At 52.2% G+C, this 13,224-nt stretch overlaps 4 protein-coding genes across 4 annotated transcripts; 1 reads left to right on the top strand and 3 right to left on the bottom strand.

The window, feature by feature from the left end:
• Positions 1-207: 207 nt before the first annotated feature.
• On the bottom strand, positions 208-1,465 carry PtrM4_058520 (Tyrosinase domain containing protein; the record flags this gene model as incomplete). The annotated part of the gene is made up of 3 exons (XM_001932641.2): positions 208-736; positions 788-1,219; positions 1,272-1,465. 3 exons carry the CDS (start codon positions 1,463-1,465, stop codon positions 208-210), a joined length of 1,155 nt encoding a protein of 384 aa, XP_001932676.2.
• Positions 1,466-4,719: 3,254 nt separating this feature from the next.
• PtrM4_058510 (AIR1, Arginine methyltransferase-interacting protein, contains RING Zn-finger) lies at positions 4,720-6,427 on the bottom strand (the record flags this gene model as incomplete). Its single annotated transcript, XM_001932639.2, has 7 exons — positions 4,720-4,745; positions 4,908-4,953; positions 5,008-5,211; positions 5,261-5,491; positions 5,544-6,180; positions 6,234-6,354; positions 6,403-6,427. The coding sequence occupies 7 exons, from the start codon at positions 6,425-6,427 to the stop codon at positions 4,720-4,722; spliced, it is 1,290 nt and encodes a 429-aa protein (XP_001932674.2).
• Positions 6,428-7,350: 923 nt separating this feature from the next.
• PtrM4_058500 (chitin synthase I) lies at positions 7,351-10,455 on the bottom strand (the record flags this gene model as incomplete). The annotated part of the gene is made up of 4 exons (XM_001932638.2): positions 7,351-7,365; positions 7,433-9,976; positions 10,073-10,275; positions 10,437-10,455. The coding sequence occupies 4 exons, from the start codon at positions 10,453-10,455 to the stop codon at positions 7,351-7,353; spliced, it is 2,781 nt and encodes a 926-aa protein (XP_001932673.1).
• A 774-nt stretch (positions 10,456-11,229) lies between these two features.
• On the top strand, positions 11,230-12,969 carry PtrM4_058490 (Wzb, Protein-tyrosine-phosphatase; the record flags this gene model as incomplete). Its single annotated transcript, XM_001932637.2, has 3 exons — positions 11,230-11,293; positions 11,344-11,667; positions 12,965-12,969. The coding sequence occupies 3 exons, from the start codon at positions 11,230-11,232 to the stop codon at positions 12,967-12,969; spliced, it is 393 nt and encodes a 130-aa protein (XP_001932672.2).
• Between the last annotated feature and the right edge of the window lie 255 nt (positions 12,970-13,224).

The following is a 13,224-nucleotide window of genomic DNA, read 5'->3' as shown; positions in this document are numbered from 1 at the left end:
ATGGTGTACCATGATCGGGCCAATCATGTTTGGGCGGGAGGTGGATAGGTACCTTCCGCTTTGGCTTAGTAAGCACCGTGTTCTGGACTCTCCCCCAGGCCTCTTCGACCAACTCCTTGAGCAACAACAAGACACGACATGTGAGGTCGTTGTTAACTTTATGTCATTACAGCGTGGCTATGTATCATCTCTCTTTTAGGCCATCGTTTAATAGTACATATAACAGAGCGGCTCGCCGCTCACAGTATCCATAAGATCCTCAATCGTCACATCATCCACATTCAAGTAATTCATCGAAATCACATCCTGAAGCGTGGTCTTTTCGGCCGTTGGTGAAAAACGGGTCCGTGTGCCCATTACAGTGCCAGCCTGATCGGGGTGAAAAGCTTGCCAGAGCCAATACGCATAGTCCAACATGGTATGATGCAGAAAGAAAACGGGGTCGTTGGGGCTACTATAAAAGTCTCCTGCGTCACCGTTGATGGAAAAGTGGCCTGCAGCATGAAGACCCAGGAAGCCGTCGGGGAAACGCCCTTGTAGCTCGTCCTGGAAAGTGCCGACGTTCAAAGACGCTGCTCCAGTGGTAATGTTCAACAGATTGTCGATGGTGAGCCAGGTAGATGAGGCGTAGGTAGTAAGATCTCTCTTCGCGCAGCGTGGGTTGTATCCAAGCTCTGATGCTGATTTGTTCTGGCCATCCATCGTTGGACTGATGGGACCAAGATTGAGTTGTAGGCTAACATGTTTAGCCGCTGAAATTCGATCGTGGGGTTCGAAGAATACTCACCCTTTGAAGGGGCCGCTCGAGATACAGCCACCGCCCTCGCCCGATGGGAGGTATATCGTTCCACCACCACCAGTACTTCCGTTGTGCTTGACAAAGGTACCGTCACCACCCATGCTTGTCTCGGATCCATCGAAAATCGGAGATGCCCTCAGATTATCTTGATAAGTGAACCAGTTCCAATAAGGCTGGTAACCGGTGTAGCCACACTCTTGCCGTAGCGCCTTTTCATAGGCATGCACATAGTATCTATGCCAAGTCAAGAAGTTGCCTGTGCCATGGATCGATCTCGTCTGGTTGATGTGTTGCGCAACAAAGTCATCATATCGGGTTCGAGCACCCGGTACCAAAACTGGATCGGATTTAGAAGGCGAAGAGACCATGCACTTGACGGCGCTGATGTATGCTTTACGCTCTTCTGCACTCATCACGTTCCTTGCAGATCTTAGCTAACAGTACGTCTAGTTATGAAAAATGAACAACTGACCAGTCTTGTCGAGCAGGTGCTTGGAAGAGCGAGCAACCAGCTTTCTTCTCATGGGTGTTTTTCGCTTCCGCCGCTTCAAGTGCCTTGATTGCCTGATTTCGCAAATCCTTGAGTTCATCGCGAGGCTGCACCGCCGCAGACTGAACTGCACCCACCAAGGCCAGGGCAATGACCGGAATACCACAGACACGCATTTTATGAGGGGGTTGGAAAGAAGACTGAGTTGGTGAGAAAATCAATCTTTTGAAGATCATGCATGGTCTAATATGGGCTTCTACAATATCGCCCCATGCCAATTTGCATGCGCATGCAGTGGCATGGGTCGGTAATCTATACCTATAACGATCGCCTTGCAGAAGCGTAGGATCTGGTTGATTATAATCCAAATCCAGGGCCGCCCTTGTTCTACCTATTTCAGATCTGGATACGTTGATACTGATTCTAATCATCCGTTGGCAATTGCAACTCGTAGTTATGTCGATGTCGAATCCCGTAAATACGGGCGCTATGGGTCTGGCGTCTTTCTTCCTGTGTGTAGGCATACTTTACCGCGCTTCACAATATCGCAGGAAGCCCAGCAAACCGTTGAATATGTGGCAGTCCTGAAGAGCTATAGTACCCGTAGCACCACGGCACGTTCACGCCGCATTCTCGCAAAAGAAGATGGAGATTAAAGCCCCATTGGCTTATACTCCAGACCATTACCGCCCCGTCGCAGGGCGAAAGATTTCCCCACCCACACGGCAAATCCTAGGCTCGGCTCGGCTCGGCTCAGCGACCAATGCTTGTCTTGGCGATCCTCTCAAAAACCAGGAATCGGGTATTATGTCTTTTGAGAAAGCCAGGAAAAATAACCCGATATTAATGAGAGGAACACTAGGTCTTCCCCAAGGACACGACATTGAATGGCTGTTACAGACGCGCTCCGCGAAGGCCGGGACGGAGCGGCGGGTCAAGACAAGGCTGGCAGCAAGGATGATCATGGACGATAGCGGCATCTTCACCGAAGCCCCGGATGATCAAAGACCCGCCGGTTGATTCCTGTGGGAGGCCTTGACGCCCTGCATGAAGAACACGGCGACATTGCATTTCCTCCGTTCAAGACCTTGACCTACACAGAAAAAGCCAAATCAAGTCAGAAAAGCTAGAGGAGAATCACCAAACATGTCCCTTATGAGAACCGTTAACACCAATTGGGAGATTTTTCACTCACCACTGCTGTAGTCCTAGAGATTGCCTCTCCTCTTCTCCCTCCTCAACCATCATATCTCCAAGCAATATCTGCACTAACGAGATCAAACCATCTACTCACAACACCTTCCCCCGCGTACCTCACACCCATGTCACAACATCCCCATGTCCGTAGGATTCCATTCAAGGAGACCCCCAGAAACAAATATAGTGGCAACCAAAGTAACGGATTGCGGCGTGCGTCACAACCTTGGCATCTTTTCCTCCAGCAAGCAAGCGACGGCACAGTCAAAGGGAACGCATTGTAACATGTAAAAGCCACGAGATTTCCATGTAACACTTCGCCACCTCGCTCTTCTCTCCATGTTATCGTAGTAAATATCCCCCACTTCCTGCTGGTTAACTTTATGGCACCATTCACACCCCCAATCCAACATCCTCTCCAAGCCGCATGGGCGGCACAAAGCAATCTCCCCCGTATAGTGGCAGTGATAAGTTATCCTGCACATCACCGCGTTGGCGAGCGTTGGCCTGCGACTGTATGTGCGAGTGGGCTTGTTGCGGTCACCGGAGAGAGGTGATATTTTTTGTTGTTTTGTCTGTTGTCTGTTTCCCCTCTGCCCTATCCTCACTCCTCCCCCTTTCTACACCATCACCTCCCTCACTTCCTATCCCTCCCCTCCACGACTCACACCCCACCCCACCCCCAGCTCTCCGCATCCATAGGCCTCATCTGCTTCATCCTCCAAGGCCACCACGGCCTCGGACGCCACAAAACCACTATCTTTCACCCCCCGACAAGATAGCTTTCGACAACATTAGTTTTTACCAAAGCATTGTTTCCGCCATTGGGGCGTGGGGTTTACTTGAGATATCGATTGCGGTGTTTTTGCTGCGGTTGCAGAATAGTCTGTTAAAGAGGTGGTATGGGGGATGTTTGTAGGGGTGAGTTGGTGAGTTGGATTGTTGTTTTTTTTTCGTAAAGGGAAGAAGGTGGGGGGTGGATGGATAGATGGAAATGGGGATAGAGATGAGGATGTGGGATTTGGGCTGAAGTGTAACAGGTTTTATAACCATGTATACGATTGGTGCGTGGCTTAGTTTCTTCCTACGCTGTGTTCCCATATCTGCGGATTGGACGGGGGAGGGGGTTGTGTTATCCAAGGAAGGTTTTTTGTTGCTGTTGCTGTTGCTTTGACGAATACTGGTAAATGTCCCTTCTTCCTTTCCTCAGCCTCATCCTCTACTGACTACAACAGCATTCAACATCTTCACAGACATGTGCTTCGTCACGCTTCCCATTCCCCTTATATGGAGTCTCAAGATGATACGCATTACACGGATCAACCTCATCGGCGTGTTGAGAGTAGGCTATGTGTGAGTAAATTAAACTACCCGAGGATTCCAGACCGATTTCGATCCGGAGGAAGAGGCTGAGGGCTGACTATTCACTACAGGGCCGTAGCGCTAGGAATAGCAAAAGCAAGTTGTCAGGTCCATCGACATCAGGATAAGACGTTGTGAGTGATATCCCCATCCCCATCACACTCACCATCTCACCTACCTATATGTTATACAACTGACTAACATGTCCATCAAAGGTAACCAATACCTAAACATGCTCGGTTTGTACGTCATCCCTTCCCTTCATCCTCTCCCCCCTCTCTCTACAAACAGTCTCCAGCTCAACGTCGGAATAACCGCCGCCTCAATCCCCACGCTAAAACCCCTCTTGCGAACAACACAAAACTCACCACCCTCACCGCCATAACAACGAAAATGCAAACCAAGCCAACCCCTACTCAAACCCAACACCACACGTCGCGACAATCGGTAGTGGTGGCGGTGTGAAACCGAACCCGAAACCACAACTGCATTTTTCTAGTTTTCTTTTTCGTAGTACGAGGAGTGCGTGCGGGGACTACAGCGACGGCGGGGGAAGATGTAGAGATGGAGACGGTATCGAAGAGTTTGCAGAGCAAAGTCTCGGTATTGGAATTGCGGGGAAGTGGTGCTGTGGATGGAGGAAGTCAGGAATGTGTTCTTGAAAGAAAGGTGAGGGTATGATGTAACATGGTCAGCGAAGTGAGTCATCACCAAAATTTGATCAGTTCAATGATTTGATAATTGCACAGACAAAGTGTAGAAAGGACATGAAGGATCCATGCATTAAGCTCATCTTCATCAACCGTAGTTGTGTAAATGTCTAGACAACCGAAGCAGTCAAGCTATCGTAAACTCATGAGGCTTTCCTCCGTCAACTCCTCCATGTAATTCGCTTTTCTGTCAATGAGAAGTTAATCTCGACATGCGAAACAATTTGTGTGGGAGTTGTCTACCAACCTTCTCCACCTCCGCCGCCGCCGCCGTCGCCCCAGGAAGCCTCGCCACCAGTAGCAGCAACAGCATCGCCGCCGCCGCCACCAGAGTCTGCGCCCCAGGCACCGGCAGATGCATCGCCACCCTCCTCGGCTTTGGGAGCCTTGCAACGCTGTATCATGTTAGCTCAAGCTACTCTGAAGTATCAGGACGGATTCAAACTTACAACATGAGTGTGGCCCATCTCTTGGCAGTTTGAGCACTTGACCTTGGAGTAGTCCCTAGGCTTGGGACAGTCCTTGGAAAAGTGACCCACCTCTTCGCAGTTGCGGCAGGTAACGGTATCGGGGTTGCGAGGCTGGTCGCACTCCTTGGCAATGTGATCGGCGGATCCGCAGTTGCGACAAGTACGAGCAGCGACGTTGGGGCACTGTGGTTGTTAGCAAGGTTCATTCAGACATGCCGGATTGTCCACCTACGTCCTTGGAGAAGTGACCGGTCTCATTGCACTTGCGGCACTCGACACCCTCAGCGGAGCGGGGCTCAGGGCATTCTTTGGCGTTGTGGCCCTCCTGCTTGCAGTTCTTGCAGGCGAAGCGGTTGACACGCTCCTTGGGACAATCGCGAGCACGGTGACCGATTTCCTGGCAATAGACACACTGAGTCTCAGGCTGAGGGTTTTCGCGTGCAGCCTGCTCCTGCTTGCAGTGCTGTTCATGAGTTAGTGTATGTAAGTTGGAGAATAGTACAAGGGCCACTGACCTTTCGAACATGACCCAGCTCGTTGCAGTTGCCGCAAAGTGGAACACCACAGTCCTCGACGAATCCACACGATGCAAGACGCTCAAGGTTCTGTTCGACGCTCTCAGGCCAGCCTACTGCCAGCTTCTTACGACGAGGCTTTGCGGCTGTCTGGAAGGAGAGAACGTACTCGCGGTCCGGGTTACCGATGAAATCGATGATGGTCATCTGGGGCGCGATCTCCTGCTTCTGGGCAATCAGGAAGACGCCCAAGCCATCATCGCGAATAGCCTTTTCGATGGCGGGAAGATCGAAATCGTCCATGATAGCGCGAGCGTAAGCCCTCAGACAGATACGGAAAGCATCGAGGTCTACGTCCTTGGCGGCATTGATGAGAGCGGTCCAAGCAGTTTCAGCATCCAACTCGGGAACACCAGACCAATCGACCTTGCGACGAGACTTGCAGTCGACGGCACGGTGACCTTCCTGATCACAGAGCTTACAGGTACCCTCGAAGGCACGCTCAACACGTTCGTTGGGACAGTCTGCCTTGTTGTGACCGACTTGTCCGCAGTTGTAACACTCGCCAGTCAGACCGCCATCGCCGCCCTCGGGCTTGTCAGGGCAGTCGCGAGCAAAGTGACCGGTTTGCTTGCAGCTATCATGAGTGTTAGCACGATGGCCAATGTAGTCAGAGACGTTGTCACCTACATTCGGCAGCTGTCATCGCCAGCATCACCGCCAGTGTCTGCACCAGCATCTCCTCCGCCGCCCCAGGCGTCGCCAGTATCAGCAGCAGCGCCGGTATCAGCACCGCCCCAAGAGTCGGCGCCTTTTTGCTGTCAGCATAGCCCAGTCATCATCGCAGCAAAAAACTTACCACCAACGGGAGTGTCCCAGCTCATGATTGCAGCCTGTCGTAGATGAATTAGCTCTGATTGACCACGTGCGCAGTCGGATTTCCAGTTGCAGAGGTAACTTGAAGCGAGGAAAAAGTGGTGTTGCTCGCAGAAGTTTTGTGCTGTTCGCTGTTGCCCTGAATATATAGTGGAGGCGGGGCCCGTGCTGAAGCGTACTGCAGCGACACTGACGCCACCGAAAGTAAAGGTGAAGCCGCCTTGCTCTAGAACATGCTGTGGAAAATCGGCTATGGGGAGCTTGCAGATAAGCGAGCGTCTTGCTGTTTACACTACGTGCGGTCGCATGAGGAAAGCATAGGCAGCATAACAAGACGTGTCGAGCATGATGAGTGAAGTAACGTGACAAATACAGCATGCTTAAACTCAGCAGAAGGACAAAGGTAAGACAGAAGATGGCAAGAGATGAGATAGAACACGCTGTGAAGAGCTGGCAGATGAGAGAGCGTCTTGATGTTTACAGTGCGTGCTGTCGCATGAGGAAAGCATAGACAGCATAACAAGACATGCCGAACATACCAAGTGAAGAAACATGACAGATACAGCATGTCTAAACCCATGCGGTGAGACGAGGACGACGACAGGAATACCCCTACACAAGACAAGTGGACAGAAACACCACTCCACCCACCACTCAACCATTCAAACAACTCAAAAAAAAAAGACATTTACTACAACGAAAAATGCATACGTATCTTCATAACTTCTGGTATCATCAATCAGGTCATGGAACATCCCACGACACACAAAAAAAACTAAAAGAAGCGCCATAAGGCACACCTATACTTGCCCACATGCGATGATGATGACCTAACCCTTCGCCCAAACTCCATTCGAACAAGCAAACAAACAAAACGACGACGATCTGAAAACCGTCTTTTTCCAACCATGCAAGCCCAACATCTCCATTATCAAACACCTCTGAACTGCAAATTCGTTAGTACCACGCCTCCCAAAAAGTATTCTCACACTCAGAGAAAGGATATAACTCACCATCCGCACAACCAAAAACCACATGGCCCCAATAAACCTAAACGCCGCCAACCCCGCCACACTATACAGCACCACGGCGAGATAAATAGTCGCCGCATCATTCCTCTTCTTCTGCGCCTCATCCGGCGTACTAACCGTCAACTCGAGCCCGCCAGACTGCAGCACCAGCGCCGACAGTCCCAAATTACAAAACATCCAAAACAGAACAACGCCCGATCGAAATCCCTTGTAATAATCCTCTTGCTTCTCACTGGGCGATGGAATCTTCTTCTCCTCCTTCCACTTCTCACTAAACACGCGTAACTCGGTTTCATACTGCGTGTTGAGATCGGCGTCATCGGTCGGCGCCTGGATGTCCGCTTTACCATCTGCTTTCGTGATGACGATTGGGAGTTTCTCGGCCTTGTCATCGCCCTTGGTGCCCCACGTGATGTCGTGTGTGTTGCAGAAGGCGTAGACGTTGAGGATGTTGATGTATGTGGGTGTCATGAGGAGGTACTGGAAGAAGGATGTGAACATGTGCCAGGGGTCGAGGAAGATGATGGACACGATGAGCCACATGACGTAAGTTGAGAGCAGCGAGATGACGAGCGTGGCGAAGATCTTGTCCTTGAAGAGGTCGCCGACGTTGAACCCGTTGTTGGCGGCTATTTGCCCTTGCACCGAGCGCACGGTGATGAAGACTGAGGCGAACATGAGGTAGGTCATGATGATGCACCAAAAGTACACCATCGACATGTACCACTTGTTTGAACCTTGGGGCCGGTTACCGAGTGAGAGGATAAAACACGTTATTAAGACGGCGATGTAGAGCCATTCGAAGATGATGAAGAGCACTTTGCCGACGGTGCCGAGTTCGTTTTGGAGTGAAGCCGTGAGAATGCGGAAGACCAGGAAGAAGTTACCGAGAGCGAACCAGGCGAAGATCATGCTAATGGTTTGGTAGACAAACTCGACAAGGAACATGGTTTTGCGCAAGAAAGAGTGATCACTTCGAAAAATGTCGAAAGAGTGAGCCAGGGCGTAGACAGCAGCAAAGAAAGATCCGTTCAACCAGCGACGACGCTGACTGATGAACTCGGCCATGGTCGTCGGTACATCGGTTTCTCCCGTAGCAGACTTGACGTACTGCAGAATCCAATGGCAGTTTCGTTTGGAGACGAGCTCGAAGCAGAGAATACGATCTTCAGCCAGGTACATGTTGGCTGTGAAAATGCCAGCGTTGGCGCCGTGCATCTTCTCACCAGCAAAGTACTTCTCCAACGGCCCTTGGCCAGTCTTGTCGTTTTGGAGTGCAACATATCTGTAGGCAGAGAAGGCACCGGGAAGGACAGAAATGAAACCAAAAGCAGACTCTAGCGGTTTATCCAGAATGTTGCTCATCTTGTACTCAAAGTTCTGAGTGGCTACCAGCGGGTTCAGAAGCTTCTTTCCGTGCACCAACATGGCCTTGATCTCACCACAAGCACCTGCGCACATGGGCTCGAGATCGAACGCCTTCCACAGCTGGTAGACGGAGTCCTTGCCAGGCTTGGTACCAGCATCAATAAGCACACACACATTCGGATCTAAGACGGTACCGAATGCCTGGAAGAACCATCTGTGCGAGTTGATCTTCTTCTGGTTCTTTTCCTTTAGACAAAACAGCATCTGCACCGGGGTGTTTCCCTTTTTGACGCCGACGACACCCTTTTTGATGTCCAGCGTCATCTGGGTGGTGTACTCGTAAATATGGGCAGTCACATCCTTGCCGTTGACTTGCTGCTTGGCGATGCCGTCCTGGTAAACCCCGAGTGCAGCTAGCACGGCGCGAGTGCGCGGGTTGATCTTGGCACGGCCATCGCTTACGACGCAGACTACGATCTTCTTCCACGCGTCCTTGCCCCACGTCTTACTGTTTGTACGCGAGTTCATGTACTCGATGTTCTTGATTACGCCGATCATGGTTCGGGCGAACAGCTCGTCCTCTTCGTTGTACATGGTGATGACAATGAAGAGCTCGGTATGGCGAGGCTTGGCAAACAGCTTCTGGCGCAGGGTGAAGCGCTCCGCATCGAAGTCTGCAGGATCACACGTAGCGGCTGAGTAGCGCATGTGTGTGAACTCGTCACGCTCCGGGGGCTGTGCATGCGGAACTTGGTTGAGCAATCGTGGAGGGATGGGGCAGTCTAGAACCAAGTTGCCCTTGAACAGCTGCACCTCCTTCACCGTCTTCCATCGCTTGATCGGGGCAGGCATGATTGTGGGCGCAGGCACGTCGTGGAATGGGTTTTCGGGATCCTCCATGTCGTGGGGATCCGGACCATAGGCGTTGTCGCCGTGCATCATGGGCTTGTCCATATCCTCATCCTGCCAGTAGTGCGTGGGCTGTGTGCCGTATGCGCCGGGGCTCTCATCATGCGGTGTAGGGTCATAGGGCTGGTTGTAGTATGCATCGTGATGTGCTTGAGGGTCAAGCGAGTAATCGCCATCATGTCGTTGCGGTCGTGGGTCGTAGTCGTCGTGATAGTTGCCAGCGGCATATGGTATGTTTTCTACCGAGTACTGTCATTGGCGCATGTTAGCCTGACAGCCTTGTTTCCTCTACACTCGCGCTGTCGCCCATGGACGCACTCCCAAAAAGCAAAAAAAAAGACATACACTGGGTTGCAACGGCAAACGGTCGCCGGAAGCAGCAGCTGGGTTGGGTCCCATGGGGATCTCCAAGATGCCCGAGTGCGAAGGCCCCGGCGAGGCATATCGATCTTCGAGTTGGTAGCCGCGCAGAGGCTGTCCAGGTGAGGGCGTGCGCCCAGCTGGTCGTCGAGGGTCCATCTCGTACGGGTCGTCGTTTGCCGGTTGGCCTAAGGTAATACCGTCAGTACCGTCAGTGTGACTCGCTTGGTGGCTATGTAAAAGTCGAGTCTCAGGCAGGTGCGCAGAGAGGCAGAGGCAGAAGCAGAGGCAGAAAGGCTTGCAGGTAGTGAATGATTTAACTTGACTAACACGGCAGATTGCTACTCACCTAGTCGGTTGTAAGACATGGTTGCGGTCCGGGTCCCTGTGCTGCTGATGCGCTTCAATCAAGGCGCGACAGTGCGGCAGCCGAATCAACAGGCCAGACACAAAAGTACAAGGAGAGGCCCAGAAAAAGATACACAAGACGAGACTGTTGTTGATTCTGTAGTGATATAGTGATACAGTAGACGACCTGGCAGGAAAAAGCGACTGGTATTCCCTCGGTTTCAGATAGGTTTTGGCGGTTCCGATCTGGTGCCAGGGTGCACGTTGTTTACCCAGCAACGCGCGGGACGATGATGTAACCGGGTGTACTAAAAGCAACGAAAAAGGCCGACGGCAACAATGTGCACACGGTGAAAGTGTAGCACGGGGATAACTTGTTGGATTGTTGTTGTACTTTGTATTTCGACTTGTTCAGCCTCAGACAAGATTCAAGTGCCAAGGGAGTCGCAGCCGTGAAACTGCTGACTAGAGGCGCCCGCCACACTTCACAGCCGCATGCACTTACGCAGCGTGCTTATTTTAAGAGGGATCTGCCCTCGCTGTCTACGTACTAGATGGCACTGATATCGTACACCAGACCAGTTTCGCACTGGGTAGTGCATGGACGGAAGTTCGGGAACGTTTCTACACACCAGCCTGACACGATGCTGGCTCCGATCACTGCCTGCATGACGAGGCTCGCGACTTGATCGATATGGACTATGCCAAGAGAAACATCTTTCCCCACATCTATACCAGAGCCAAACACAATTTCTTCCTACATCACTATACACACATCCCGTAATCCACACATAATGGCCGACTCCACGAAATCCCCCAAACCCGTCTCCGTCCTCTTCGTCTGCCTCGGCAACATATGTACGTCCCCACTTTCACACGCCCAAACACAATCCTAACACACCAACCAGGTCGCTCCACAATGGCCGAAGGAGTATTCCAATCCCTCACATCCCCATCACACCCCCTAATCACCACCATCGACTCCTGCGGCACCGGCGCCTACCACGTCGGCTCCTCCCCCGACTCACGTACCATGTCCACCCTCCGCGCCGCCAACATAACCACCTACAAGCACTCGGCACGGAAATTCTCGCCCCGCACCGACTTTGGCGACTTCGACTACATCCTGTGCATGGACGACGAGAATCTCGCTGATGTGGAGGCGTTGCGGAGAGAAGAGGTTAGGAGGTTGGGGGGCAGCGAGGAAGGTGTGGGCAAGGTCATGTTGTTTGGTGAGTTTGGGGGGCGGAGGAGGAAGGCGGTGGGCAAGAGGAGTGAGCGTGGGGAGGAGATTGATGATCCTTATTATGGGGGGGATGAGGGGTTTAGGGTTGCGTTTGGGCAGTGTGAGAGGTTTGGGAGGTGTTTTTTGGAGAGGTTGGAGGCGGGGGAGCTTAGTTAGGCGTGGGTGGTGGATTGAAGATGCGGTGAGGGGGGAGTGAGTCGAGGGATGAAGTAGGTAGTTTTGATACCCCCATAGACCTGTGCCGTGGCCATGTTTGCTACGACACAAAATCACAGATCAGTTATTCAAATTCGTGCTTACTCGCTCAATTCGCTTCATTCATGCTATGCTAGACCAAACAACGTAACTGCCACCTGGGTATCCTAAGTCGTCACTCCCCGCATACTCATAAAGCCCCCCTCTTTCATACCATAACCCTTTTATATAAAACCTCCATCACTCCTTCCCCCCACCAATCTCCCTCTCCATCTCAACCAACCTCTCCACAACCTTCCCTCTCATAAACTCCGTCAGCCCCAGTATCCCCTCCCTCGTAACAACCCGATAAGTCCCACTATCCTGCCACCCACCCGCGCCACCATCCACAAACCGCCCATTCCCATCCACCTCCACACTCCCAAAGATATCCTCTGGCCACGCAATCCGCCCGTAATCAGGCGGATTCCTCAAATCGCTCACGTGGATCCAGCCGCCGTGGCCGGCGCCCCCGCTGCCACCCTGGTGCATGGCGCCGCCTGCGCCGTCGTCACTGCCGCTTTCCGGGGCAAACGACGAACCGCCCGGGGCGGCGTACACGGCTGCTTGCGACTGCACGTAGGGATCCGAAGTAGCGTGTTGAGCGAAGACGGAGGAGAGGATGGGTAGGAAAGAAGGGTTTTGGGTGAAGTTTTGGGGTGTGGGTGGGAGGGCGGTGCATGTGCCGAGGGCGAGTTGGGGGGTTGGTGGGTTGGAAGGGAGGAGAGTGAGGAGACGTTTGGAAGGGTCGTATGGGTCTATGTGGACGTACTTTTTTCGAGCTGTTAGTTATGGATTGGGGTGTATTTTGGGAGGGGGCAGACGTTACAATGTGTGGGTTCTCAGGTAACGTGGAAACACTTCTCGAACCGCGCAGACGCAGCGTTCGTGCTTGGGGCGGAGCGACGCGGCGCGCTGAGCGCACCAAGGTGTTTGCGAGTATTTGGTATAGAACGGGACACATGGTTTGGATGAATTTCGGCCTATGGTCAGTTTTCTTGTCTTTGTTTACTCTTTTTTCTCTCTCTCTCGCACGGGCTGATAGGTAGTGTAGGAAGTGGAAAGAGCTGAAGCTTAGGTTGTATTACTAACTATGACGCTTTGTTTCCTCCGGCAACCGTCCGAGCCCTGTCTGCTGTCAATAATCCTAACATCGTTGTTTTTTTAAGCTTAGCCTCGATCCCCGCGCCTTTTGCATAATTCCCGCGCCGGCCTTATGGCAATGGCATAATTTGTCCGATGTTGCGTTGTTCATGGTAGCGATAGCGACGATTGCGATGACGGCCGGCACGCAAATGTTGTGCAGCTG

This window comes from Pyrenophora tritici-repentis, chromosome 2 (genome assembly GCF_003171515.1).
Source record: "Pyrenophora tritici-repentis strain M4 chromosome 2, whole genome shotgun sequence".
Taxonomy (NCBI): domain Eukaryota; kingdom Fungi; phylum Ascomycota; class Dothideomycetes; order Pleosporales; family Pleosporaceae; genus Pyrenophora; species Pyrenophora tritici-repentis.
The sequence above is the reverse complement of the archived record's forward strand: the minus strand, read 5'-3'. Positions and strand labels throughout refer to the sequence as shown.